This window comes from Rana temporaria, chromosome 4 (genome assembly GCF_905171775.1).
Source record: "Rana temporaria chromosome 4, aRanTem1.1, whole genome shotgun sequence".
Classification (NCBI taxonomy): Eukaryota; Metazoa; Chordata; class Amphibia; order Anura; family Ranidae; genus Rana; species Rana temporaria.
Window position 1 is genome coordinate 187815932 of NC_053492.1, and position 24452 is coordinate 187840383.

General features: G+C 44.2%; 1 protein-coding gene across 1 annotated transcript in view; it reads left to right on the plus strand.

The window, feature by feature from the left end:
- The window catches only part of LOC120936831 (probable cation-transporting ATPase 13A4), a 112372-nt gene that overhangs the window by 44475 nt on the left and 43445 nt on the right, over positions 1–24452 (plus strand). Inside the window, exons 8-12 of the mRNA XM_040349531.1 lie at positions 5212–5284; positions 12638–12769; positions 13084–13254; positions 18383–18540; positions 20516–20704. Coding sequence (XP_040205465.1) covers positions 5212–5284; positions 12638–12769; positions 13084–13254; positions 18383–18540; positions 20516–20704 — 723 coding nt within the window. The remainder of the gene's footprint in view (positions 1–5211; positions 5285–12637; positions 12770–13083; positions 13255–18382; positions 18541–20515; positions 20705–24452) is intronic.

Genomic DNA, 24452 nt, shown 5'->3' on the forward strand with positions numbered 1-24452 from the left:
ACTTCTTTCATTTGGGCCGGAAGGCCACCCAGGGTTGCGAGACAGATACTGTATCTCCCCCTATCGGGGGGTGGACTGGCCCTCCCAAATTTTTTGTTGTATTACTGGGCGGCTGTCCTAGTTACGGTGCGCTGGTGGTTCTCCCAGCCCAGACAAAACCCGGCTGTGAGGCTGGAAGCTGCCATACTGGGGTCATATGCTGCGTTGTCTAATCTGGTGTACAGGGGTCCCGGCGCTCCCCATCCTCTGACGGCGTCCATGAAGACGACTGTTAGGGTGTGGCGGGCGGCCAGAGCTATCTACGCTAAACCAAATTGTATCTCTCCACACACCCCACTGTGGGGTAACCCCACCCTACCTCATCTCTGCGATCTGCCCGAACCCTCACAGTGGGCTAGACGCGGGATCACCACCCTTAAACACGTTATAGCAGACGGTAGGATCAAGCCCTTTCAAGACCTGAGACGACAGTACTCCCTCCCTAAATCCCTCGAGTTTAAATACTTTCAGCTGAGACATGCGATGAGGGCCCAATTCCCGGACGCACTGACCCTGGAACCTGACTCAATTGAGCGACTGTTGACGTCGAGCACAATGGGGAAGCCCCTTTCCACTCTGTACATGTACCTGACGGTGGGCCACGATGTTAAACTCACCCGGGTAATGGATAAATGGAGGGGGGACATTCCAGCTTTGGGAGAGGAGGAGTGGGAAGAGTGTGTCTCCACATACATCCCATCCATGATAGCAGCTAAGGACAGGTTCCTCCAGCTCAAGTTCCTACATAGGGCCTACTTCACCCCTCATAGAATGGCCAACATATACCCGCATCTTGACCCGAACTGTCCCAGGTGTGGGGTCGAGGTGGGGACCTTCTGGCACATGGTGTGGGACTGCCCGAAGCTTCGGCCGTATTGGGCGGGGGTAGCAGAGAGGCTTAGCGACATAGGAGGAACCAGAGTCCCGTTGGATCCCTTGGTGCTCCTTCTGAGTCATTTGGGTGAGGTCGAGGGAGACAGGTACACTAAGCTATGTATTACGTTCTCATTGTTTTATGCTAGGAGGGAGATACTGCTGCGGTGGAAGTCGGTGGGGCCTCCCACCCTTGGATCCTGGAGGAAGGCGGTGGACTCGGCTCTGCCCCTTTACAAACTAACGTACGAGAGTAGGCAGTGCCCAGCTAAGTACGATAAGGTCTGGTCGGCCTGGGTGGACGCACCAGGATGGGGGGCCGGGGGGTGGGGGACTGAGATGGACTCCCCCTCCGCCCGGCATGGGGGCCGTTGTCCCCCCCTCTCCCTCGGGGCGCTGCCCACTTCGATCGGCTGCTGGGGTCCTTACACGTCTTGGCTGGTTATCTAGAGACTTGGCGCAGGGGCGACGGTCTTTTTGCCCGCGTGTACTCTGAGGAGCACTCCGGTTGGGCTTGCGCCTGGTGGCTTACGGGTGGGGTGGACTGGGGAGGGAGGGCTAGGGACTAGCACCTTGTTGCTTATTTTAATTGTATTGTTTTCCCTTTTCCTTTCTTGATTTTCCTTTGTTTTATGATCTGTAAATGCTGAAATCACCTGTATCTGACTGTCATCATTGCTATGCAAATCTGATTGTCGAATAATGCATATCTTGTAATGCTGTTTTGTTAATAAAAACCTCTTTCTGTTAAAAAAAAAAAGATGCAGCTAGCAGGACTTTTTGAGCGTCCTGCCAGTGCACCGATTTTAGCGTTGTAGCGCCTGTAAAGCGCCTCAGTGTGAAAGTAGCCTTAGGGCTCGTTTACACTTGTTTCAAAACATGGCTTCGGAAACGCTTTTTTTAAAGCTCTCTGAATGTCAGTCAATGCTCCTGTCACTAAAAAAAATGGTTAGCTTATTTTGTGTGCCTAGTAAGGATGTATCCCAGTTCATATTTACTGAAACTGAATGTGACTCATTCAAGTAAATGGGGCCGTACCACAATCTCCCTGCAACCATGTGCAATGCACATGGCTTTAATGCTGTGGTGCATGCTTAAAGGGTTAAAATAACCCTTGGGTAGCCTAATTCATGAATTCTTCCCACTACTCAATACAAAGCACTACAACAGAATGAGTTGGGAGTAGGTGATGCAGAGGTCATTAGTAGTAGATGACGCAGAGCTGAGGGGTCAGCAGTAAGTGACACATATACACACATAAAAAAAAACGCACACACACAAATATTATATATATATATATATATATATATATATATATATATATATATATATATTGTGAGGGATTAGCTCGTGGGGATCACCTTTTCTGAAATCACAGTCTGTAAGCAGGCACTTTCTTTTAAGTCTGGCGGATGCCAGATTTTATTTATAAACGGTTTGCAGATTAAAATAAACAAAACAATAAATTAAATCCTTGTCGTCCGGCGCTAAACTAAACAAACAGGATCTCCTCTCTATACAGTGTGGGGCTAGTCCCTGACACCCACAAAACATGTAGTAAAGCAAACCTTTTTAGTCCAGCGCTCCCCTCACTCAGGTCCCTTCCTGAGTTTCAAGCCAGAGCCCTGTTGTGCTCTCTTCCTGGACATTTAAAGTCCAGCTGATTGTGGACTCCAGTGGACCCAAACATCCGGACCGGAACCCTAGCCAGGCCCAGAGGCTGTAAAACCCGGAATGGATTCCGGTTCAGTCTCTCATGATAGAACGTATGCGAGGTGAAATGTACCTATGATCATGTATCGCACCTCGCATAGCGTCACAATATATACATATATATATATTTTTTTTAACAAAGTTCCCAGAAACTTACAATTAATTCCACAAACGGTCACCTGATTGTGGTTCTCAGTCACACTGAAGTTCATACTTTCTGCGATTTCTAGCGGCAACTAAGCGAGTCATCTTTCCCCAGATGGTGGGTGGGGCTAGCAGGACTGTGATTGACTTTAAGGCTGCGTACACACGGTTGATCCATCCGATGAGAATGGTCCGACGGACCATTTTCATCGGTTCACCGCTGAAGCAGACTGATGGTCTGATGTGCTTACACACCATCAGTTCAAAAACCGATCGGGTCAAAACGCGGTGACGTAAAACACACGACGTGCTGAAAAAAACTAAGTTCAATGCTTCCAAGCATGCGTCGACTTGATTCTGAGCATGCGCGGGTTTTGAACCGATGCTTTTGTGTACTAACCATCGGTTTTGACCGATGGTCAGCTGTCCTTCGGTTCGATTTTAAAGCAAGTTCTAAAACTTTGGTCTGAAGGACAAAAGTCTGATGGGTCGTACACACGGTCGGTTTGGACCGATGAAACTGGACTTCGGTCCGTTTTCATCGGTTTGGACCGGTCGTGTGTACACGGCCTAACAGTCACCAATCACAGTCCTCCTCCTCCTGGAATAGGCATACCTCCCAACTGTCCCTGATTTCGAGGGACTGTCCCAGATTTGGAGCAATGTCCCTCTGTCCCTCATTTTCCTCATTTGTCCCTCATTTTGGTCTGATCTATTAAGTTGTATATAAAATGCACTTTTTATCTATCAAAAAGTGTTTCCCAGTGCTAAACCTTTCATCTGATTTCTAAATTGCTGCATTTGTAAATTCCAAAAGCCAATATAAAGAAATAGTAGCGGTAAAAAAGCACTTATGGGTTTAACCAATCTTATTTTTTTTGTACAATTCTCCTTTAAGGCCCTGTACACACGAGAGGATATCCGATGGAAACGGTCAGCTGGACCGTTTCCATTGGACATTTCTCCTCCGGATTTTGATCTGATGGCTTGTACACACCATCAGATCAAAATCCCCGCGGAAAACATCCGCGGTGACGTGGCCACGCCGTCGCCGCGACAATGACGCGGCGACGTGCGCGACCCTGGAAGGTAAATACTTCCACGCATGCGTCGAATCATTTTGACGCATGCGAGGGATGGGGATCGGACGGACTTATCCAGTGAGTCTGTACAGACGACCGGATAAGTCCGAAGGACAGGTTTCCAGCGGATAGATTTCTTAGCATGCTAAGAAATTTTTATCCGCTGGAAAACCGTCGGCTGGACAAATGTCCGCTGGAAAATATCCGCTCGGGCCTACACACGACTGGATCTGTCCGCTGGAACTGATCCACGGATAAATCCCAGCGGACAGATCCGGTCGTGTGTACGGGGCCTTAGGGGGCGTGGCAAGGGGTGTTTCCTATACCTACATACTTTTGCTGATAGGTGTCCCTCATTCCCATCTCAGAAAGTTGGGAGGTATGGGAATAGGGACTGCTTCACTAGCAGAACTACAACCAATCTCTTCCCCATCACAAAAGCTGACGATCACAGCTACAGCACAGTTAGAGAACCAAACAATGTTTCCCAGCTTATACATTGTGTGAGGGGCACAGAGCCTTCCCCTCAGTACGGCTACAGCGCAGGGTATTCTGAGTTTGAAATGCATTAGTGCAGCAGAAGCTGTGTCTCACTGACACCTCCCTGCACTGCTCCGCTGATGGGGAGAGAGTCGCATGCCAACAAAAGAGGCTCTATGTATTACAAAGTGTCATAAATTCAGCAACATACAGTATATATGTATGTTGCAGTGAAATTTAATTCTCCTCCAATCTCATCCAATGAACAGAAAGAGAGCGAGCTGTACAGTATATCAGAATTTAAATGGATTAGATTCCTAATTGCTAATGTCAGCTATTAACTTGTTTCAGTATACCTGTTCTTACAACAGTACTCTTATATTTAGCTAAGATCTGCAGTATGTACTATATATGGTGGGAAATATTTGGAATCCAGTTTTCTCTTTGTAATATTGAGAAACATGTTGTTTAGCTTGCTTAGCTGACATGCCTCCCTGCCCAGCCATTGGCTGGGAAGACCAGTGTAGTGCTGCTCCCCTCCTCCAGCTCATTGAGCTCCTTATGCAGCTAAGAACAGAGGGTATGTGATCACTTATAAAAAAAGGTATTATTATAATATTTTGTGTATATATATATAAATACATGCTTTGTCTTTTATATCTATTTTAAACTGAATGAGTTGTTTTACAAGGTAAGGGTTCACATATACTTTACTTGCTCTGTGCCACAAAATCCCCCCACTACATACATACTATTTTGTTTAAAGATTATTTAGGGGTTTGACATGTGGCAAAATCAGTCTTTGTCCCCAACCTTCATCTAACAATCTTAGAGAAAATTTTTATTTAATCAGTTGTCTATTTTCTCCTTCTCTGCATAGCAATCTGTGAAACTACATCGGCTGGTAGAAACCAATAACAGTTCAGTGGTCACTGTGCACACCAGTGATGGGAGTAAGTAAAACTCTAAGTCAGGGGTGGGCAATTATTTTTCCTTAGGGGCCAAATGAGAAATAGGACTGTTGTGGAGGACTGAACTTATGGCCAGATTCTCAGAGCAAGTACGCCGGCGTATCTACTGATACACTGGCGTACTTTCAAATTTGCAGCGTCGTATCTTTAGTTTGAATCCTCAAACCAAGATACAATGGCTTCTGGATTCGATCTGACAGGCGTACGGCTTCGGATCGTAGGTGCAATACTTTGGCGCCCGCTGGGTGGAGTTTGCGTAGTTTTCCGTGTCGGGTATGCTAATTCGCTTTTTCCGTCGATCCACGAAGGTACGCGCGGCCGTCGCATTCTCTTATGTCGTCGCTAGTCGGCTTTTCCCAGCCTATAGTTAAAGCTGCTATTTCGTGGCGTATAGATAGACTTGCCATGTTTAAGTATGGCCGTCGTTCCCGCGTCGAAATTTAGAATTTTTTTTTTCGCGTAAGTTGTCCGTGAATAGGAAAGGACGTAACTCACGTCTAAGTTAAAAAAATGATGTTGGGAAATTTCGAAACAGAGCATGTGCATTTCAATCGGCGCGGGGACGCGCTTTATTTAAATGAATCACACCCCCTACCCGCCCAATTTGAAATACGCGCCGAGAAATACACCACACCGCCGTAACTTACGGTGCGAAATCTTCCTGGATTCGACTTAGAGCCAGGTAAGATACGGCGGCTTAGCGTATCTCTGATACGCTGCGCCAGGGCAATTCTATGTGAATCTGGCCCTTAATTCCTAATTTTGGACCTGGTCCTGGGAAGGTCTGTAAGTACGTAAACATATTGAAAACAAACACCTGGCTCTAGGAATAATAGGTACAAATGCTCATGAAATAGGTCTCTTTCACACAGGAAGTTGTGGGGTGGCCCCCGGCTGCTCACCTGAACTGTAAAACAACAGTCTGGACTGGGGCTGTTCACATGACACACCCACGATGTTGTGACTGCAGCATTTTTAAATTGGGGTACAGAGTTTGACAAGTGGCATCTCTTGTCAAACTCGCCCACTGAGTTCAAGGGGGCCACCCCACAAGCACGTGCAATGCATGGGATTGCAAAGTGGTAGTGTGGCATTATAGCATTAAACCAGGCAGTGAGTGAGCAACATAGCCTTTCCTTACCACCTGTCAAATACACTCTCGAAAGCACTGTGACTGGAAAGAGAGAGCCTGAGATTGATACAGTGGGGATTTCTGCTGTTTCTGACCTGAAGTGAAGAACAGGTGCATGGCTCCTGTGGTTTGCAGCGTACACGTGCTAACACAGGGAGAACTTGGCTAGGTAGCAGAGTGGCACCAGGATATAACCTATACAACGCTCTCCCACTGGAACCGAGCCTCCCTGCTGTAACGATTACCTCCTCTGGCTCTCTCCTCTCAGCTCTTGCAGCTCTCCACACAGACATCTGACAGCATGGCTCTCTGAGCCTGTCAGCTTCCTCAGTGACGAAGCTGACAGGCTCAGAGACGTGTGCTAATAGTGGAGGTATCAAAGACCAGATATGGACACCCAAACGGCTGGATGAGGCCCTAGGGGTGCAGTTTTCCCAGGTCTGCTGTAAATGGTATATTTCTGAAGCAGTGATTGTGGTGTTCATCAAACCTTCGTTAGAGTATAATTTCATTGACCAGTGGTACAACATGCTTTTCAATCTGATTGTTTCATGATTTTCTTTTCAATATTTCTATCATTGCAATGGAATATTAAAATATGAGTGCAGCAGAAGATAATACTCCAAAATACAACTAAAATATCTAGAGGGAAAAAAAATATGTGGCCAGTATAACACTGCATGTGTGTATATGTACTTCTGCTGTTGTTTTTAGTGTGGGACCTGTAATATTTTGGCCATGTATGACATTCTCACCACCTGTGAAATGCCTGTTTCGTATTAGAATAAGTGATCCACCACAGATTGCTTTCGGGGGGCGGCCAGCAAAGGCTACCACATATATAAACTGAGCCTGAAGCCTCGTACACAAGCTTGGTTTACTCAGCAAGAACCAGCAAGAAAACTGCTGGCAGAGCTTTCTTGCCGAGTATACCGTGCGTGTGTACGAGGCTTTCAGGTTTCTCATCAAGAAAACTGCCTAAAATTTTGACGAGAAAAATAGAGATCCTTTCTCGGCAGAGAGTGTGTATACTTACCTGTCGCTTTGGAAACCCGCGCATGCTCGAAATGACTTTGACAATAGATCCAGAAAAATGTGTATATCCAGGGCGCTCCAAGAATTTGAATCCTGACAGATAAAGTCTGTGTTGGAGAGGGTAGCAGATCTTCACACACTTTAGGCAGCACTCAGGGAGACAAGCAATCTCTAATGGGAACAGAAAAACAAACAAGGCGCCTCTAAGTGCAGAAATATAAAACTTTTAATATCCTGCTTCATCCACCATCTTGTAAGTGTTTTTAACCCCTTTAGGGGATATTAAAAGTTTTATATTTCTGCACTTAGAGGCGCCTTGTTTTTTTTCTGAAATGACTTTGACGCATGCGCGGTAGCTTCCTAGGCATATGTAGGGTGCAGCAAGATGGCGGCGACGGCATTGAATGTGACGAGCGCATGCTCATCGTACGCGATGACGTCACCGCATTCTTGCTATTCAAAAAAAACGTTTGAATGGAGTGTCTGTACACTCAGACGGCAAGAGATTCTTGCCAATAATCTCGTCAGGAACAACAACGTTTTTTTCCTGATGAGATTCTGGCCTGTGTGTACAGGGCTTCAGTCTCTAGTTATTGTTTTAAATTTATAGGTCTAAAATTCAATGATTTAAATTTAAAAGCAAGCTCATAGGGAATAATGTGTGTGCTCAAAATCTGTCCAATTTCCTTTGTACGGTATGTTGTGTTAAAATATTAAGAAAGATGCCTATGTACAAATATTTGCCTCTGCTATGGTGTATGGATTTCGGTCACAGCCTAGGCTTCTCTTTTCCTTTACTGCCAGTGACTCATATATTAGTTCTTTCAAGAGGAAGTAAACCCTCTTAGACCCCTTTCACACTGGGGCGTTTTTCAGGCACTTTGGGCCAGATCCAGAGAGAGAGTACGCCGGCGTATCAGTAGACTTTCAAATTACCTGCGTCCATGGGTGTAGGAACCCTTACAAATCTGGGGGGGACAGCATTTTTACTCGCCAATACCCACCCCTCTCATGTACATACTACCCACCCCTCTCATGTACATACTACCCACCTATACCGTATAGGTGGGTAGTATGTATATGAGAGGGGTGGGTAGTATGTACATGAGAGGGGTGGGTAGTATGTCCACAAGAGGGGTGGGTAAAGGTGGGTAGTATGTACACAAGAGGGGTGGGTATTGGTGGGTAGTATGTACATGAGAGGGGTGGGTAGTATGTACACAAGAGGGGTGGGTATAGGTGGGTAGTATGTACAAGAGAGGGGTGGGTAGTATGTACAAGAGAGGGGTGGGTAGTATCGAATACACCACTGATGCATTAGTGACCAGTGCCAGTTATTTAACCCCTTTGTGCTGCATTAGTGGCACTGGTATATGAGTTTATGAACCCTTTGATGCTGCACCATAAATGCAGCACAAGGGGGTTAATTAACTGGTCACTAATGCAATAACCCCTTCCATGCTGCATATTTCAAATACCAATGTAAACCCCCCCCCAAAGAGTTAAACACTTCAGGCAGGTTGACACAGCTAAGCCACTGTGACAACAGTGATTTAGGTTACGTTTTTAGCTTGGAAAACTTACCTGCACTTTTGCAGGGGCTTCACTGGCTCCTCACAGCAGCACTCTCCTCGGCTCTTTCTTCCCGCCTCCCGGTCTGTGAATGACATCACGCCGGGCGGGACTAGGAAGCTCCTGTCGGGCGGAGAACACTCTGCCTGAGTCAGGCAGCCTGACAGGGAAGTGAATGGTCCGTGATTCACTCACAGCACACTCGCACCGCTCTGCTGCAGACAGTGTACCGGCGGCCGGCAAGGCTGTCTTCAGCAGTGCGGAACAAGCGGCATCCTTAGCCTCCCTTACCCCCCTCAGTCGGCTCCTGGCGGGTTCAGCAACTGTCGGCCTGGCCGCTCCGCCTCCACCTCCCCTACAGCGCAGCCCGCTCATGCTGCCAGCTTGTTGGACACTGACTGGACGAGGCTCGGCGGGTGGGGGGGATTTTACCATACCTGTCCCCCCCGCATTATTATCTGGGGGGGATCCGTCCCCCCCGTCCCCCCCGGTTCCTACGCCCATGCCTGCGTCGTATGTTTAGTTTGAATCCTCAAACCAAGATACGACGGCATCTGGGTTCTATCCGACAGGCGTACGGGTTTGTACGCCTTCGGATCGTAGATGCAATACTTCGGCGTCCGCTGGGTGGAGTTTGCGTCGTTTTCCTCGTCGGGTATGCAAATTCGCTTTTTCCGACGATCCACGAACGTACGCGCGGCCATCGCATTCTCTTACGTCGTCTCTAGTCGGCTTTTTCCGGCGTAAAGTTAAAGCTGCTATTTTGCGGCGTATAGATAGACTTGTCATGTTAAAGTATGGCCGTCGTTCCCGCGTCGAAATTTGAATTTTTTTTTTTTGCGTAAGTCGTCCGTGAATAGGGATGGACGTAAGTCACGTCTAAGTTCAAAAAATGATGTCGTTGCGATGTCATTTTGCGCAAAGCACGGCGGGAAATTTCGAAACGGAGCATGCGCAGTTCAATCGGCGCGTGGACACGCTTCATTTAAATGAATCGCCGATTTGAATTCCGCCGCCAGAAATACACTACGCCGCCGTAACTTACGGCATGAAATCTTGCTGGATTCGACTTAAAGCCAGGTACTGTAAGATACGGTGGTGTAGCGTATCTCTGATACGCTGCGCCTATCCATTTCTATGTGGATCTGGCCCTTTAGCTTTAAGAAAGCGCCTGTAAAGCGCCTGAAAGAAGCTGCACCTGCAATACCAATGTGAAAGCCTGAGTGCTTTTTAACACTAAGGCGCCCAAAAAATGCCCCAGTGTGAAAGGGGCCTTAAGCATTTCTTAAAAAAAAAAAAAAAACCTGCAAAAAACCCTGCAAGAGAAAGGCATAATGAATTCGTATGCATAGCAAACTAGCTCATTATGAATTACTTATCTGAGAACAAAGCCCCCGAAGCGACTCTCGTCCTCACCTACGCCGCCACCATTGATACCCGAGTTCCGGGTATTGCGGCTCCGGCCAATCACAGCCGCGATAACGGTACGATCGCCCTCACTAACAGCACACTCAGTGCGCCTGCGTCGTTGTCCATGCCGCGCATGCGCCGCAGACATCGGTGCAGTCTTTTCTGCAAATATCTCCTAAACCGTGTAGGTTTAGGAGATATTTGTTGCACCTACAGGTAAACCTTAATCTAGGTTTACCTGTAAGTTAAAGTGGTCTGTATGGGTTTACAACCACTTTCAGTTATTTGGAAAGGTGCTGATAAGACTTGCGGAGGTACACTGGAAAGTGGCTAAGGGCTCTTGTAGATCTTAAGGATGCTTCCCCTTACATCCTCTACAGTTGGTCACCTGAGTTTTCATATGATAAAGTGCAGGGGAGCCATGGGAAGTGTCTAAGCACTGACCTTTCAGAAGCTTCTCTGCTTAGTTCTGCCACAAAAATTTTACCAGAATCTTTTGTATTGGTGTGTTTTTTTATAAAAATGTTATGTATTTTCATATGTATACAGTGGGTGGAAATGTGGCGCCACATTCTCATGAGGAAAGTTAAGTCATTAAGACTTTCTACTTTTTTTTCTAACAGGAGTAAAAGAGGTTTACAGGATCTCAAAAAAGTAAGTACACCCCTCACATTTTTGTAAATATTTTAATTTGACAACACTGAATAAATGACACTTTGCTACAATGTAAAGTAGTGAGTGTACAGCTTGTATAACAGTGTAAGTTTTCCATCCCTTTAAAATAACTTAACACACAGCCATTGATGTCTAAACCGTTGGCAAGAAAAGTGAGTACACCTCACAAGTGAAAATGTCCAAATTGGGCTGTAAGTGTCAATATTTTGTGTGGCCACCATTATTTTCCAGCACTGCCTTAACCCTCTTGGGCATGGAGTTCACCAGAGCTTCACAGTTAGCCTTTGGAGTCCTCTTCCATTCCTCCATGATGACATCACAGAGCTGGTGGATGTTAGAGGCCTTGCACTACTCCACCTTCCGTTTGAGGATGCCACACAGATGCTCAATAGGATCTAGGTCTAGAGACATGCTTGACCAGTTCATCACCTTTACCCTCATCTTATTTAGCAAGGCAGTGGTCATCTTGGAGGTGTGTTTGGGGTCATTATCATGTTGGAATACTGCCATGCGGCCCAGTCTCCGAAGGGAGGGGATCATGCTCTGCTTCAGTATGTCACAGTACATGTTGGCATTAATGGGGCCCTCAATGAACTGCAGCTCCCCAGTGCACTCATGCAGCCCCAGACTATGACACTCCCACCACCATGCTTGACTGTAGACAGACACACTTGTCTTGTCACCTGGTTGCCGCCATACACGCTTGACACCATCTGAATCTAATAAGTTTATCTTGGTCTCATTGATGCCTGTTCTAAGTGGAACCTGTCCCATTAAGCCACTGTATGGTCTTGGCCACCGTGCTGCAGCTTCAGGGCCTTGGTAATCTTCTTATAGCTTAGACCATCTTTATGTAGAGCAACAGTTATTTTTTTCAGATCCTCAGAGAATTCTTTGCCATGGGGTGCCTTGTTGAACTTCCAGTGACCAGTATAAGAGAGTGAGATCGATAACACCAAATTTAACACATCTGCTCCCCATCCCCCTGAGACCTTGTAACACTAACAAGTCACATGACACCAGGGAGCGAAAATTACTAATTGGGCCCAATTTGGACATTTTCACTTAGAAGTGTACTCACTTTTGTTGCCAGTGGTTTAGACATTAATGGCTGTGTGTTGAGTTATTTTGAGGGGACAGAAAATGTACACTGATATACAAGGTGTACACTCACTACTTTACATTGTAGCAAAGTGTAATTTCTTCAGTGTTGTCATGAAAAGATATTAAAATATTCACAAAAATATGAGGGGTGTACCCACTTTTGTGAGATATGGTATGTCCCTTTTGATCACGGGTCTACTTACTACAGACTAGAATAGCATAGTTTGGCAAACATCAGTGCTATATTAAGTGTAGTAACTATAATCGACAGCTGTTTCTCTATGATTATGGCTTTCTAAGGGTATCTGGAATCAGCCACATGCATATAAATTATTGTAAAAGACTTGAATAATCAGAAGAAATATAATGTTGTCTTTAGGTTGTTCCTCTGATGTGCTTTATTCTAGGTAATGAAGAGATAGAATCAAGGCACTTGGTTCCTGGAGATCTGATTGTTCTTACAGGGAAAAGGTTTTTTCTTCCATGTGACTGCATTCTTCTGAGAGGAAACTGCATTGTCAATGAAGGCATGCTGACAGGTAATCAAGATATAGTCATGCAGATTATACTGGCATTGTTTTCTGAAACTATCACTGTCAACAGTTGATCTTGCAGTAGCTAACCAGTACAGGAGGATGCTTGGAAGTGTTTAAAAGCCTAGAAATCATTTACAGATTTTCATAATCAAGAAGGCTTCTTTTCTCTCTACACACACATTGACCCATCCTAAATCATGTTTGTGTGAATAAGTGAAGTTGTCTCTTGTGATTAGTTAAAAATATTTGATTACAATAAAATGTGAATTAATGTAAGCTGTTTTGTAATTCATTTTAACACCAATGGTATTTTTTAGGAGAGAGTATCCCAGTCACAAAAACTCCCCTTGACAATGCTACAGATTGCCTCCAATGGAAAGTCCACAGTGGAGAAGATTACAAGAGACATGTGCTATATTGTGGTACCGAGGTCATTCAGACAACACCAACTGGCTCTTCTCCTGTCACAGCAGTTGTACTACAAACTGGTTTGTTCTGGGTGATCTACAAAGTGGTTTGTGTGGTTGGGGGGAGGCATTTGACATAAGAACTCCATTAAGCATTGTTTGCAACTGAATAGCCACATAATATAACCAAGGTGTAAAGTTAGTATACCTAGAACCCTTTCTATGAACATTATGTTCTTTCTATATTCCAATGTTTCTATATTCTAAATTTCCCAAACTAAATGGCGTAAGTTGAATATGTGCTCCCAACAAAAAACCAGGAAAAGGTTCTTATTCTTCCCCTATCAATCCAACAAAAAATTTGAAAACACAAGGCCCGCCGGCCGAATCCGGCCCTCCAGGCCATTTCATGTGGCCCTCACACCTCGCTCCAGCTCTTCTCTGGTCCTACTCCAGACCCTTACTTTCTGTTTTCAAGCAATGCATCCAGCTTCTTCCCAGCAGCAGCATAAGGAAAGGGGGGTGCACTGGGATGTAAGGGAGAGTGGGGGACTTCTGATGGTGGGGTGGTTCTTGACATATAATGTAAAGGGGAGGGGATGCACTGGACATCTAATCTTGCAGATACAACCGACCGTTTTGAGGGCAATCATAATGCTGATGCAGCCCACAATGAAATTGAGTTTGACACCCCTGCATGGTGATCAACCTGTGGCCCTACAGCTGTTGCGGAACTACAAGTCCCATGGCGCATTGCAAGGCTGATAGTTACAAGCATGTCTTCCAAAAGGCAGAGGCATGATGGAAGTTGTAGTTCCGCAACAGCTGGAGGGCCACAGGTTGAGCAAAATAATTAGTTCTTGAAATTGACAATCACTTTTATCTTCTTGAATAACCAAATCTATAATTACCACACCTATGGCTGCCCCTAGACCTCATCCCTGATAACTGATCTCTGTCTTGTCTTAGCATCTTCACTTTTGATTCTTAACTCTAAAATACTGCAACATATTAAGAGAGACCATTAGTAATTGTTTTGCTTTAATAGTGTACCTAATGTACCTACTAATTTTTAAAATGCAGGGAAATTAAATAAAATAAAAGCAAACCTATTTTTAAGCTAATACATTTATGTTTTTTTTTTTATCATCAGTGCTTGGCTATATCCATAACGTAGCAGCTTGCATCATATTTTCCCAACATTTGCCCAAAATCCTATCCCTGTGTGCTTTGTGATACTGGGGCTGCTACATCAGTGGTTTTGAGTGTTTCAGTGAGACCATGCCAGTCAGGAATTCCTTTTTGGGGCTTGTTAGCCCACTTTTATTGAACAAAAGGAAAGCTCCACAGAAAAGCAGTTGCCCATGCTGGGGGTTCCACCATCAAAAACAAGCACAGTCAAAATAATACCAAGCCACCTGGTTCTCTCTTCAGCAGCACTTCTGCTTAGGCCCCAAACCTTGGCAACTGGATTTTGATTGGTCCCTCAGAAAGTTTTATCCAGCTCTCTTGGCAACACACTGCTGCATAAGACTATGCCCTGACCTCTCAATAAGGGATCTCCAGGCACCCTTTTGAATCCCTCCTGTCTCTTAGTCTGAGACCTCATGGCTTTGGGTGGAGCACACATTTCCTCTCCACAGAGCAGACCTGTCTCCTAATGGGAGCCTTGAGCTATGCCCAAGGTCTCACTTATACCGGCTGTGCCAGGGCCGGCCCTACAATGGGACCGGGTGGTACCATGGGTACCAGGCGGCACTTTTAGGGGGGCAGCATACTGACGCTTGCCAGCCAGCCCATTCCACTCGCTCCTCTGCATGTGAGGAGCACGGTGCCGGGCTGCCTGTGAGGACACTCGAAGGGGGGGAGCAGTCAGCAAGTGAGCGGACAGGCGCCACTGCCTGTGAGGAGCCCGGCGCTGCTGCTGTTAGTGGTGACAGGAGCGGGTGGGCAGAACATTTCTATATACATGTATAGAGCCATGACAAGTCCTTTTACACTCCTATACACATGTATAGAGCCCTGACAGGTCCTTGTATACATGTATAGAGCCATGACGGGTCCCCTTTAGTTATCATAATATAAAATAATGAATGTGGGGGCCTTTTGGTGGGCGTGATTTTTTTTTTGGGGGGGGGCAGCATTTCATTCTTGGTCCTAGGCAGCACAATGTCTTGGGCCGGCACTGGGCTGTGCACCCCTGCATACTCACACAGCCTGCAGGTCTCAGTAAGACCTAGACACAGGATTGAAGGCTTTGACCCACCCAAGACTCTTTGAAGTCTTTGGACTTCAGACCATGATCTGGGATTACAAAGCCTGGAGAATACTGAAAACCCAGTCTTCTTCATTCAGACACAACACTCTGGAGCCCCTCAAGCTGTATCTTTTGAGAATCATGTGTGTCTTCTGCCTATACTAACACAGTGGGAGGACCTAGCACAGTCAGCTTTTCCATTCAATATGCAAGATCTGCCTAAATAGGATAACATCTTAGAACCCATTTCAATCCGGACATTCTATTCTGGTGCATATAGTGCACATGCCTCATTAACCCCCTTGGCGGTAAACCCGAGCGTGACTCGGGGTAGGTTTCCAATGTTAGGATCGGTATCCCCGAGTCACCCTAAGGGTGGACGTGCAGAGTGTGCAGCGGCGCGGCTTACCTTCTCGCTGGATCCACAGGCAAGTTACTTACCTTGTCCCTGGATCCAGCGATGCCACCCCGCTGTGTGAGCGAGCGGGTCCTCCTCGCTCGATTCACAGTGTCCCCGTGTGCCGCCGATCTCCGTTCCCTGCGACGTTACGAAGCACGGGGACGGAGAACGGCGCCAAATTAAAAAAAGTAAACAAACACAATACATACAGTATACTGTAATCTTATAGATTACAGTACTGTATGTAAAAAATACACCCCCCCCCCCCCCCTTGTCCCTGGTGGTCTGCCCAGTGCCCTGCATGTACTTTTATATAATAAAAAATGTTCTTTCTGCCTAAAAACTGTAGATTGTCCAAAAGTGTCCCTTTATGTCAAAAATGGTTTTAGATCAGCTAGAAAACAGCGATAATAAATTATAATCACTTGCAGAATTGTGCGATAGCGATTTGTGGGGAAATTCGTCATAAAAAAAATAAAATAATGACAGCGACAATTCTGCAACTGAGCAAATTTCAGTGATTTTGAGTTGATTACATTATTGAATAATTTTTATTATAACTATATTATTATTTGTTATAATTATTTATAATTATTTATTATATTATAATTTATAATTTTGTTTTAAAACAAAAATCATACCCGGGATGCCTACAAGACTTTTGCTTGGTCAGATTTAAGTGAGTTATTCCTAAGAATTACAGGCCTACAGTACAAATCACCAAATTTCCTTGCAAAATAATTGTACTGCTTTTGGTACGTAATTCCAGACAGAATCATACCTCCAGGGAGGTTAAGGCAGCCTATTTAGTTGAATGAGCTGATAACGTACCACAGAGGACCAAAAATCACTCCTGCAGCATCTTTGTTAGCACAGCACAACACACAGTAGTGTTTTACCATGCATTGTGGTGCACTGCAGTGTCAGTGAACTGGGAAAGTGCATTGGAATGCCACTCACAATGATTGGTAGCACAGCACACCAAGACAAGTAAGGCTGGGTTCACACTACGGTTTTCCCGTCCGTCAGCCGCATACGATTTCAGTATTGAAAACGTATGGGCCCGGACGGGAAAACATATAGATAGACAATGCATTGCAAATCGTATGCACTCAGATGCATCCGGGTGCGTACGATTTGCTGGCAAAACGTTTTTTAAACGTACGCAAAACCGTGTTCAACCACGGTTTTGCGGTCGTTTTTAAAACAGTATGGCAAACGCATACGTTTTCCTTTAACATTAATGTCAATGGAAAACGCACATATGTGCGGTTCCATACGTTCCCGTCCGTTTCAGCCGCATACGGTTTTTCATATAAATCGTATGCGGCTGACGGACGGGAAAACCGTAGTGTGAACCCAGCCTTACTTGCATTATCACATGTTACGTTACTACAACAGTGTCGCATGAATCTATTTTGTATAAAAAATGTTTACATGCAGCAGAGAATTAAAGGCAGCTTTTTTTCTATACTCTTAGGAGAATACGGTAGTCTATCTATTTTCTAACAAATCTATATATATAAAACTCAACGTGTGTGTGTGTGTGTATGTATGTATGTTCCAGCATCACGTCCAAACGGCTAAAGATATTAACATGAAACTTGGCACACATGTTACTTATATGTCAGCAACAAACATAGGATAGGTGGTTTAACCCTTACCCACCCCCATTTGCCATGGTCGGGGTTTTTCTTTAAAGTCCCATTCAACTCTATGGGAAATACATGTTACAGTACTTCATAACTTCCAAACGGCTGTACATATTTCGATAACACTTGGTCACATGTTACTTATATGTCCACTTAAACTATAGGATAGTTAATTTATCCCTTAACTACCCCCATTTGTGAGGGTCGGGGTTTTTGTTTAAAGTCCCATGCAAATCTATGGGAAATGTATGTTCCCACATAACTTCTGTACGCCTGGAGATATTTCAATAATACCTGGTACACATATTGTCCAAACGGCTAAAGATATTAACATGAAACTTGGCACACATGTTACTTATATGTCAGCAACAAACATAGGATAGGTGGTTTAACCCTTACCCACCCCCATTTGCCATGGTCAGGGTTTTTCTTTAAAGTCCCATTCAACTCTATGGGAAATACATGTTACTTCATAACTTCCAAACGGCTGTACATATTTCGATAACACTTGGTCACATGTTACTTATATGTCCACTTAAACTATAGGATAGTTAATTTATCCCTTAACTACCCCCATTTGTGAGGGTCGGGGTTTTTGTTTAAAGTCCCATGCAAATCAATGGGAAATGTATGTTCCCACATAGCTTCTGTACGCCTGGAGATATTTCAATAATACCTGGTACACATATTACTTATATGCTAAATAAAAATATATGACAGTTAAATTAACCCTTACCTACACCCTTATATAAAAGATGGGTATATTTATATTACTATGATTTTCCTCCCCAAAAGGTTAAGATAGGAAGACCGGCAACGCCGGGTATTCAGCTAGTAATCTAATAAATGACAGTGTTGTCTGTTTATCATTACTTACTCATACTGTTCTTTCTTATCCAGGTTTCAACACAGCTAAAGGAGATATGGTGCGATCCATTTTGTACCCCAAGCCTATGAATTTCAAGCTGTATAGAGATGCATTTAGGTTCTTGATGTGTCTTGTTTCTATAGCTATTATTGGATTCATATACTCTGTGGTAGTTTTAACAGTTAAGGGGGTAAGTGACTGAGAGCATGAACATTTCTGCAATTCGTAATTTACACTATATTTATACAGCATAAATATATCTCAAAGGAAATTTAATTGTTATACAGAATAAGATGAATGCAGCGCTAAGATTTTGCCCAGGTTTCTCCCAAATAGTACAGAGGCTGCCAGTCACACAAGCACAGTCCCATGCTCTCGCAGTCTCAGTCTAGGTGATGTATTTTTAGTATTTATTGCTGACCCCTGCAGAAGAGGGGTTTAGGCTCTCAGGATATTCCAAAACGATCAGTAACAACAGTAGGAGACAAACTTCTCTCTAATCCTCCAATAATTCTTTCAAAAGCAGCTTTTCTGTAGGTAGCAGCAAAAGCGCAGTATATATATGACCCTACAGCAGCAGTGCACCAATCCAAAGCCACTTCTGGCACTTAGTTCCCTTATAGCACTCGCACAGCTCTCAGTCCCCAGCAAGATCGTTACTCACAGTGTCCCAGGAGCCGTCTTCCACCCATCATCTGAAAGTAGATCCTTAGTAAGGGAGGTAACCAGATGCTTCTCCAGACTTAGGACGTCAGTACAGTGCCCTCCAGCAATGGTAATCCTCAGGCAATCTTCCCCAGGCCCTCAGACCAGCATTTGCTGAGGCCCAGATTGCGAATTCTTGTCACTCCGGCTATCTCCCTGAGTTCACAGCCCTCCAGAAGACTGGAATCCGCCCTTGAGGGAAAGAACATTCTGTTCAGGCCTCCTGCACATGTATTACTTCCCCAGCCACCTTCTGGATGGCCCCTTCCAGGGATTGGCTGGGGCATGATAAATATTCAACCGATCATTTGAATCTCCCAGCACTGTGATCTGGACAAAGACACAGAAGTACACAATCTATCATTGCTCCATTCATTACAATGGAGAAAAAAATGACATTTACTAACCTAACCAAAAGAGGGCACTACACACAGAATTTACTATTAATATTATGGTACTTTTAAAACATGCTATGGTAAAGGGCAATCTTGACTCGGAAAATTGCTTAAGGATGCAGCAGTTCACTAAAGAGGTGATAAAACATGTTTTTGGTCACTCTGGCTTTGTACACACAATAGGATAGCCAAAGGAAAACGATCTGAAGGACCGTTTTCATCAGTCCAAACCGATCGTGTGTAGGCCCCATAGGTAATTTAACCTTAGGTTAAAAAAATGAGAACTTGCTTTAAAATGTAACCGATGGACTGGTAACCGATAGGTCAAAACCGATAGTTAGTATTCAAAAGCATCGGTTAAAAACCTGCGCATGCTCAGAATCAAGTCGACGCATGCTTGGAAGCATTGAACTTCGTTTTTTTCAGCACGTCGTGTTTTACGTCACCGCGTTCTGACACCATCGTTTTTTTAACTGATGGTGTGTACGCACAACGGACCATCAGTCAGCTTCAAAGGTTAATCTAAGACAACGGTCCTTCAGACCGTTGTCCTCTGGCTATCCTATCGTGTGTACAAGGCCTTAGTCTGCGGCAGATTATTGTTTCAAAACCAAACAATGCAATTAGGGTTCAGGTACAACTTATTTTGGATAAGTATTATCTTTTATTACCTCTTAACTCTACCTGTGCAGTTATTAGCATGTCCACACCTAAGACAGAACTCTAATGATGCCTTTAAAGCTGTCAGAAAGAAAATATAGCACAATTGAATCCCCTGTTTGACTTCCCATATGTTGTTATTAAGAAGAAAAAATAAAAATGCAAGTTAAATCATGTAACTAGGAAGATTTGTCTTTGGGCTTTTGTCGTTGTTTAGCAATGCACTTCTGTCTTGAAACATTCAGTATTTTAAAAGTTAGAAAAAATCTGAAGGATTGGCTGTTTTGATTTATGACCCTTGTAAGATGCTTACCACCATTGCTAAAAATCCACATCGATGTTATTGTCAGTATCATTTGTATTTACTAATTACTTTCTCTTTGTTTTGAATTCCCTATGCACTAGGGATCTGCAAGGGATATTGTTGTCAAGTCACTCATTGCTGTCACAGTTGCCATTCCTCCTGTACTTCCTGCTGCAGTGGCAACGGGCATCATGTATGCCCAGAAGCGGCTTAAAAAGAAAAAAATATTTTGCATCAGCCCCCAAAGGATCAATGTTTGTGGGAGAATAAACCTGGTTTGTTTTGATAAAGTAAGAACAACTAAAAATATAAGTTATAACACCTCTACAAACTTATCTTTTCAATTTTGACTTTTCTTGGATGTAGTTCTTAGGCAATTTGAAGCACCGTCAATCAAAAACAAATGGATAAATGCAACCTACAACCAACAGAGCATTCTGATTTTGGTCATGTTTTGGTTGTAGGTTACCTTAAACTGTTGGGTTATCTTAGCCATTGACAAGTGGTTGTAATTGGTTGCAATTGCGGGCAAATGGTGAAGTATGTGTAGCTGACAAAGCAGTTTTATTTATTTTTTACAGTACCAAAAAAGCTGTATTTATTTAGAAAGAACTAACCACACTGAAGGGCCAGTAAATTCAATTACAAAAAAGGCTACATTGAAGAGATTTTGTAAAATGTACCTATAAAATAAAAAAAATTGCTTATAAGAACTGAATTTGTGATAAAGGTTGAAAAAGTAATATTTTCAATGAGCAGCTGACTTAACTTCCTGTAATCCCAAAAATAATGCAAACATTTTAATCAACCTAAGACATGGAAAGGTGGTCAAATGTGATAGTTTAAACAGAAAACAATAATTAAAAAAATCATCAGTGCTTGTCGTATGGTGTTGTATGGTGTATATACCGTATTTTCCGGCGTATAAGACGACTGGGCGTAAGAAACGACCCCCTAATTTTCCAGGAAAAATGTTGGTTTTGGGATATACTCACTGTATAAGACTACCCCCTTCTTACTAGTCTTTCTGGAAGCTGAGGGGTAGCCAGAACCGCTGACAGAAACAGGCTTTTTCATATCTCACTGTGCCATTACATTACATTCCTCACTGTGCCATTACATCACTTGCCCCTCACTGTGCCATCACTTGCCCCTCACTGTGCCATCACTTGCCCCTCACTGTGCCATCACTTGCCCCCTCTCTGTGCCATCACTTGCCCCCTCTCTGTGCCATCACTTGCCCCCTCTCTGTGCCATCACTTGCCCCCACTGTGCAATCACTGCAAACTAAACATTTACTCCCTTTTTTTCTGAATAGCAGGCGGTGACAGTCTCCGTGCTGCGAGCGTCAATGATTTAAAAGACGCGCCTTCTCCTCAGACTGCCCTGTGTTAGGCGGAACACAAATTTTCCCAGCAGCGCCTCTGTTCTGTGTTCCGCCTATCCCGGACGTCTTCTCATCTCGTCCGAGGATGAGAAGGCATCTGTGATAGGAGGAACACAGAACAGAGGCGCTGCTGGGAAGATTTGTGTTCCGCCTATCACAGAACACTCTGAGGAGAAGGAGCGTCTTTTAAATCATTGACGCTCGCAGCAGCACGGAGACCGTACCCGGCGTATAAGACGACCCCCGACTTTGGATGCATTTTCTTGCATCCAGAAAGTCGTCTTATACGCCGGAAAATACGGTAGGTATATGCAATGGGATGCTCTTTTGGAGACATACTCGCTGCTGGACTTGGCTCATCAATTGTCCTGCGAATAGTCAGCAATGGTTGGCTGTTTTTACCCAATGAAATTAAATCCACTCCTGAGCTAGCCAAATTTAGTTGGTTTATACAAGAAACATTAAATTATTAACAACATATCCAGGCTTGTGATTCACAAACCCCTGCCACTTTGTATAGGTTATTGGTGACACCCATTCTCATTACATAATGTATCAGCTCTCTAGCCTTAGACAGCTTACTAGTTACACCCAGTAAGGTGCTCCCTGTGACTCTTCTTTTTATACGCCTATCTTTACAACTTTCTTTACAGCCTCCACAGTTGAAAACATGATAGGATGAGTACTGTGCATTGAAAAGCTTCTTATTGGTTGACAGTATTGATATTCTCACGCTCATCCTCATTTTGGGTGTGCTGAGTAAAATGTTAATTTCAAAACAGACATAAGGTTAATATTAGTGGTGGGTATTAGGGATGATCCGAACACCCCCCCCCCCCCGTTCGGTTCGCACCAGAACCTTCGAACGGACCGATCGTTCGCACAAACTTTAGAACCCCATTGAAGTCTATGGGACTCGAACGTTCAAAATAAAAAGTGCTAATTTTGAAGGCTAATATGCAAGTTATTGTTGTAAAACGGGGTTGGGGATCCGGGTCTTGTCCCAGGGAACATGTATCAATGGAAAAAAAGGTTTTAAAAACTGAAGTTTTTTTGGGAGCAGTGATTTTAATGATGCTTAAAAGGATTTTTTTTTAATTCCTTTAAATATCATACCTGCTGGGTGTCTATAGTATGCCTGTGAAGTGGCACATGTTTTGAACTGTCCCTGCACAAAATGACAATACTATAAGGAAAAAGTCATTTAAAACTGCTTGCGGCTTTAATGTAATGTCTGGTCCCTGCAACATGGATGAAAATCATTGAGAAAAATAGCATGGGTTTCCCCGCCCCCCCCCCCCCACCCAGGTCATTACCAGGCCCTTTGGACCTATATACTTTGAACAGCAGTATACCGGCGGTGCAAACAAGACAGGGACTGTAGGTTTGTTGTTAAGTAGAATTTGTTTGTAATTTTGAATTGGTACTTTTTTAAAGTGTAGCTCCAGCCAAAAAATCTATTTTTAAACTTTTTGGAAAACAGAGAAGGATTATCACCCCTGTAACATTTGTTTTGCTGTCTGTGCGCATCTGTTCAGAAGATTGCACCTCACTTTCTGTCCCAATGATAAAAGTTTTTTTGAAAATTTGGGTTATTTAGTGATAAAGCATCAGTGGACAGGAGACACCTCTTACAGAAAAGAATTTCCCTTCATATGGGTAGATTTTCTCTCACTTCCTGTTGTCTCCTTCCGTTTGCAAGCAGGAGTCGTTTGTAAGTTGGATGTTTGAAAGTAGGGGCCTGCCGTATATACTCTGCAGAAATTTGGGCCCTAGGTGTTTGTGTTGCCACAACACTGTAAGCCCTCACAGTTAGTCTTGGTGGGCGATGAAACGCCCTGCTGTGAACTATTATATCAAGAATTGTAATTGCATGCCATTGTTGAACAGTGTTAGAAAAATTGGTGCTGGCGCTGGTGCCACAACACTGTAAGTCCTCATAGTTACTCTTGGTGGACGCAGGAATGTGCCCTGCTGTGAAATATTATATCAAGAATTGTAATTACATGCCCCTGTTGAACAGGGGCAGAAAAATTGGGCCGTTGTTGGTGGTGGTGGTGCTGGTGCCACAACACTGTAAGCCCTCACAATTACTCTTGGTGGGCGCAGAAATGCGCGCAGTGAAAATACTTGCTGATCAGCCACTGCCTGTGGTATTAATATGAGAACAACAGCAATTGTATTCACGTAGCTTTAGGTGCACACTGTGCAGAGAACACAGTACACCACGTGAAAATACTTGCAGAATTATCCCCTGCATGTAGGAATTAATATGAGAACACCAGCAAATCTATTGACCTAGCTTTAGGTGCACACTGTGCAGAGGACACAGACAGTACACCAAGTGAAAATACTGCAGCTAGCACAATCACCTGCCTGCCTGTCAGTATATTAGGAAGAGCGGATCTAGCTAAACTCAATACAGTGTAAAAATATATATACAACACCTGGGATGCATATATATCCTCTACACACTGTAACTCTAACTGACTAGCCTGCCTGCTCTAACTGTGATTGGTCAAGCATGCGGGTCATAGTGCATGCTTGGCCAATCATCAGCCAGCAATGCACTGCGATGCCGCAGTGAATTATGGACCGTGACACGCCACTCGAATTTCCCGCGAACGGCCCATAACCTTCGTAATTTGACG